A 6,000-nucleotide genomic window follows, 5' to 3' on the forward strand; every position below is an offset into this window, starting at 1 on the left:
GAGATTCTTGAAGAAGGTGGACCTACATCCATAAATTCAGTTGGAGCATTGAAGCCGCAACATATCATTTTGTGTCGCTTTCAACGCGGCCCAAAGAAGCAAGCATTGCATACCTTCATGAAGTTCAAGTATCGCACGACCCACGCATCAGAGTGGGCCGATGAAGAGTTCTTCGTAGGATTACAGGCGTTGTTGGCGCACTCCCTCGATGCCATACAGCTCGGTACCAGTACCTCACTTTGAAAAGGAGGGGATGCCACGTGCACATCTAACCCTATGTGCATGTGGACAAGCTACTTTAGGTCTAGGATTCAGGTCAAGCTTAGGAAGTGTTCTGACACCTTTGTGAGTCTGTGCGTAGGCCGTGCATGTCCAGGCACTTAAGATTAGTTGCATATCCTCTGGTTGCACATAGCATGATCATCAGCATGACATTCAGTACCCATCATGAGCATTTCACAGTGCATAGAACCCATTTTTCCTATTTACTCATTTTTCACTTATTATTTAATAAGTGACTTTGTTGTAAAAGCGAGTAGGGCAAATTTGCTAAGTATCTATAAAAGAAACCTAGCGCTAGCTCTTTTTGGCAGAAGAGGCAGAAGAAGTTCCAACAACTTGTAGTGCACCTTCTCAGCAAGACCGGCAGGAGGCCTAGCATTTCCAGCCAACAGGAACTGACAGCGTTTTCAGCAGCAGATATAGCATAGTGTTTTTCATCAACAGTAGATTCCACCTGGCGTTTTTCAGTTGCAAGATCTAGCATAGCGTTTTGCAGTTTCTGACGTCAGATCAACCCAGCACATCAGTGTTTTCAGTTTTCAGCACTCAGACACCGCAGATTCAGCCCCTAGCCTCGTAGATCTCACCTCCCCACAACAGACCCTCGCCGTATCGTGGAATCAGCCAGTGTTTTCAGATTCATCCCGCCGTTCGCAGATTTCAGCATCTGCGTTTTCAGCGCATCGTCGTCGCGTCGTCGCCGTTGTCGTCCTCGCCGACAGAGTGTCAGAGATCAGCAGAAAGTCAGCGTTTGCAGATTTTAGTAGTTCAGTCCTAGCGTTTTCAGATTTCAGCCCGTCCTTGTCGTCATCATCATTGTTGTCAACATCGTCAGCAAGTTCATTGCATCTAGACCATTGTACCGGATTTGTGCAATTAGTAGTCATAGACCTCTCTCGCCATAGAGAGGGGGGCCCTTGGAGGGGGGTTTGAGAACCGTCTGGTGTCGTATTCCTCTCTCTCTCTCTCTCTCTCTCTCTGTCTCTCTCTCTCTCTCTCTCTCCACCTTCATTCACTGTAGCATTCACTTTGTTTGTGATCATTGCACTCTCTCACTAAAGGAACGGAAGGCTCTCCCTTCCCTAGTAAAAGGAACCCTTGAGCATAGTTCGGAGCACTCGTCTTGAGCAAGATCAACATTCACTTCCGCCGCACCTTACACGTGCGATGGGGCCCAAGTGACATAAAGGCATTTAAATAAAGCAAGACCACTCACACACTCAAATTCCTTGCAAAATTGCTAATGACGTGGCAGCTGTACGGACGTCCGTGTTTTACGTTGATGATGTGGCAGGTTGTACGGATTTTCGCAGAACATGCTGGCAGCTTTTTAGGCTCACACGTTTTGGACGAGATGTTTTTGAGTTTGAAGATTTTCATGTAACTGCTTTTCATAGGCCAAGGGCCTTTAAATATGTGCAGAGGGCTCATTCTTTGACACACTTCTGGGTGAAGTTGCAAAGCGTGAGTATCGGCAATGTACCGTGTTCAAGTAATATAAAGAAATACCAAAAGGGGTGCCAAGGTTTGGGGCCAATATTCTTTGGGGTGGAATTCTGCCACTCCATGTCGCGTGTGCTCTCTCTCTTTCAGTTCAGTCGTCAATGAAGTGCTAAAAGTCTGTTGAGTCCGTTCTTTTTCATTGGCATGTGGTGCCCGTCTTGTGACGCCATGGCTTCGACCCTGACTACACATGTTCTCAAGGAGGAGGCAGATATCCCCATCTCAGTCTGCTTCCCTGGACTGAGGCGGGAATATCTCCCTTTGCTTTCCAGGTTTGACTCCATGTTCGGGGCGGTCTTGGAAACCCCACGCACTTCAGCTTTAGTTGCGGCCAAGGCCATTGGGTTACCCACTGTACGGGTCCTTGTTCGTGACACTCACACCCTTCTGAAGGATGTTTTTCTACCTCGGGTGGTTGGAAGGTGGATCAGCCATAGAGTGGAGCATGCGGGCCTCCCGAACAGGTGTTTCATCTGCAGGCAGATAGGCCAACTTGCACGGGCCTGTCCACGTAGAAGAGCGCGACCTGCTCCACCGCCACCGTCCACTAGGATGGGCCCGTCTTTGAGCCCAGAGGTCCCTCCTACAGGGGCCTCGGAGACCATCCGAGATCCAAATCTAGCAGAGACAGCTCGCTAGCCTGAGGAGGGTTGGCACGAGGTTCGTGGCCGCCGTCGGCAGGGCCAAGCTCCTCGCCCTAGTGGCCACCAACCTGCTCCCCCCAAGAGTGGGTCCCTACGGGGAACCGCTTTGGGTCCCTGTACCAGGAGACCGACATCGACTCTCCCTCCTCCTCGCAGTAGACCCAAAATGTTGGCTATATTTGCAAATGACATGATGAATGAAGTACAAGGGGGTGGGGTCCCTACATAGGGACTCGTAGATTTGCCCTACTCTCATCCCAAGAACCCATGACTTCATAAATAGTTGGGGTATCCAATAAATATGCCACATCATTGAGTGAGATAATAAACTGGCCCAAGGGACCAAATCTGGGCTCCGGCTGGGCATAGAAGGGGAAAATGCAGATAACTAGAGACTCTGACCGTGGGAAACCCTAGGAACAGGGGTACGGCCTCTTGCCAACATACCAGCTGGTAATGCAGAGAAGGTATGTCTACCGGAGGTATGGCCGGGCACAGCCACAAAACAGCCCCCACTCCCTAAACTGCTTCTAGGAGATAGTGAGCCATCACCGGAGAGAAGATGTAACTGAACACACCATTGCAAGAAAAATTTTGCAATTGTAGTAAGGTTTAGCAAGCACTCTATTGTTTTAAGAATTTCCCTATCTCTAACAAAGGCTAATTTGGAAAGTCCATCATATACTCGCTGATGATCAGCTAGCATCAGGTGAAGTTCCGCATGAGTTATTCTAGGAGCATGACAGATATTCACTATGCACAGAGCTAAAAGAATTCTCTGCCACTTTGCATGCTCTGCTTCTGGTGAGAGTTCTTACACCTGTGTGTAGGCAAATAGCTTTTATAAATTACGGCTTTCTCAGTACTATCTGGCCACGTGACTGATGTAATGCTTCTTGGAAATCTTTGTTGTCTTATCAAGAATATGCTGTGAATTGCTGCATCTTAAGCATGATGGCGAGACTATTGCCATAACAACTTTTCTGCATTAATTCTAGTCATGATTTTTAAAAATTTCAATATTCTTAAGTTGATGTGGTTGCAGAACTAGGCTGGTGAGGAGGGGGCAGGCTGTGACCACTGAGGAAACCGAGAATAATGCGTATCCTATCATTGTGGCCACCCATTGCAGTGATCTTGATGCAGTGTTAGCCAAAACCTGCAAAACTAGATGGAAGGACTTGGTGTTTGTTCAGAATGGAATGCTACAGCCTTGGCTCAAACAGCATTATCTGCAGGACAATACACAAGTTTTGCTTTTTATGTCGGCATCCCCTGAGAACCCTTCAGAGCCAAAAGGACATATGCACGTACGTGGAGGTCGAGATTCATGTGCATGGGGAAGGTGGGTGCATTTGTGTGTATTGGCTGCATTCCATTTTGCAGCGCATGAAATTCTGAGTGATCTTTTTTTTTGACATAAATTTATGATGATCCTGTTAGTGTGCTGAAGAGAGTGTGCTTTGTGTGCCTGAATGCATGATTGTGGGGGTATTTTCAGATGCTTGTGTGCTTGTGCTCATTTGATTGTGTTTGTGGTGTCCAAACATGCGTGTACCTGTGTGCATGTGCGCGTTTGTGTGCGGGCACGTGTTTGCGTGTGCTTGCATGTGTGTCTGTTTGGTTTTGTAATTCTTATTCGTTTGAAAGTTGATGTGGAGATGAGGAATGCTTGTGGCCGAGAATGGAGTTCTCAGCGGACTGACTCAACTAGAATTTATGCAGATGGGCAGATACCATTTGTCACATTATGCAGAAAGGTGGACTACAGTGCTCGGTTGTCTCTCAGGACATGTTTTTGGAGGTTATGGTTGAAAAGCTTTTATGGAGCTCCATCTTTTGGCTGCTGAGCGATGCACTTGGGGGATTATCTGTAGGAGAGATAGCACAATACCATAAATGTCTGGTGCAGGAGCTAACCGGCGAGCTGCTTCCTCTAGCATTATCCTGTAGTAGTCTTCCAAGCACTATTTCTCCAACTGCACTTCATCACCAACTTGCAGAATCTGAAATGGTGGAGAGGTTGTGTGCATACTCCAGGGGCATTTTCCCTGCAGTTCCGAGCAAGAAAATGGCATTATCCGAATTTGACTGGAGGAATGGCTGGTTTCTGGCTCAAAGAGCAACACCTTGTCATTTGAAGTGGCTTAAAATTGCAGGAATAAAACGTGCAATTGGCTCAAAATGAACAAGAAGAGTGCCGCCCACGTGACGGAATAATCCGTGTGTGATCACTTCCTATCATTACAAATGTTTGGCCATGGCACGCATGGATGGCGTTTGTGAAGATGCCATTGCATTTCTACTTGAAAGCTTGGAAACCCTTATGAAGATTGCAGGCCAATGGAAGAAACACCTGGCACACTCAAGAAGACCCAAACATTTACATGAAACGTAACATCCCTAGACATCAGACTGGGGCACTTGTAACATTGTCTACCAGGTGTGGACCTTCCTCATTTCTGAAATGGTTTAAGGAGCAGAGAAAGAGGACTCATGGGCTCATTTTGGGCTACCTTGTGATCGTCACTCTTGGGACTTTTATATTTACTTTTGCCTCTACAGGTCTATCAGTGTGGCTCTTTGGCTTGGTGGCAGCATTTATTGGTTTCACAGCTGGGAGGTATGTTTGGTTTATGGGCTTTATGCACTTTTACGGCTATTAAGCCTGCATTACTTCTTTTAAAAGAGTGTTGGAGGAATCACGAGGAAATCTTGAGGCTGAAGAAATTGGATTTGCTATTAGACAAGACATGATAAGATTATAACGAAAGGAGTGGAAGGGTCCTCGATAGGACTCATGGCTCATCTCGTGTAAATGATGACACTCCGCTCTAGTCTTTGCCATAGTTCTACCTGCATATGCAGGTTAGTGTATTAGAGAAGTGTATAGTGTCTTTGATGGTTCTAGCTGCAAACATGTGTTGCGGTAGGTTAGTGGACTGGAACATCAAGTCTTGTGGAAAAGCTTGCCCACTCTACCGTGAGTTTGTACTGGCTTTACCTTCTGATAAGTTCACCTACTCACTGCATTTCAACACAATGCAATGCATACCGTCTCATAAGTTCACGTACATACTGCATTTTAGCACCTTGTCAACACATCATATAAAGTGCTTGGTGTTTGGACATAAAAAGTCCAAAGATATGCACAGGCATGTAGACATTTAAGAGGCCATCATACTATTGACGATCATGTAACAAACTGATCAAAGACACAGTTTCCAATCTACGTGGATTGTTGGGTATAATGTTCGGGAAAATGTGTCTCAGCTTAATATTGTGCCGTTTCCAATTTCAAAAATGCCGGTTGAGGGCAAGGGGGAAAGGAGAAATTCCGCCCCAAAATAGAGGAAAATAGTGTAAAATCCTGAAAAATACCCTTAACTTTCTAAAATTTCCTCCTGGCAAACTGAAGGAAAGGAAATTTGTATGCTTGGAAAAATGATTTTTCATAAACACTGGAACTTAGGTATATTGAAGTTAGTGTGGATTTGCATAAAAGCAGTTTTTGTCGTTGTCTTGAGTTTCCAATCTAATCCAGATGTTTGGTGATTCGAAGTTAGCATAT

General features: G+C 45.9%; 1 protein-coding gene across 1 annotated transcript in view; it reads left to right on the forward strand.

Moving 5' to 3' along the window:
• Window positions 1-4,997, forward strand: part of LOC147460494 (uncharacterized) — a 43,017-nt gene extending 38,020 nt beyond the window's left edge. The window contains exons 2-3 of the mRNA XM_086507833.1: window positions 3,475-3,774; window positions 4,155-4,997. Of these exons, the coding sequence (XP_086363959.1) occupies window positions 3,475-3,774; window positions 4,155-4,617 (763 nt within the window). The 3' untranslated portion in view covers window positions 4,618-4,997. The remainder of the gene's footprint in view (window positions 1-3,474; window positions 3,775-4,154) is intronic.
• The last annotated feature ends 1,003 nt before the right edge of the window (window positions 4,998-6,000 follow it).

The sequence above is a fragment of the Adiantum capillus-veneris genome, chromosome 3 (assembly GCF_014529385.1).
Source record: "Adiantum capillus-veneris isolate H3 chromosome 3, ASM1452938v2, whole genome shotgun sequence".
Classification (NCBI taxonomy): Eukaryota; Viridiplantae; Streptophyta; class Polypodiopsida; order Polypodiales; family Pteridaceae; genus Adiantum; species Adiantum capillus-veneris.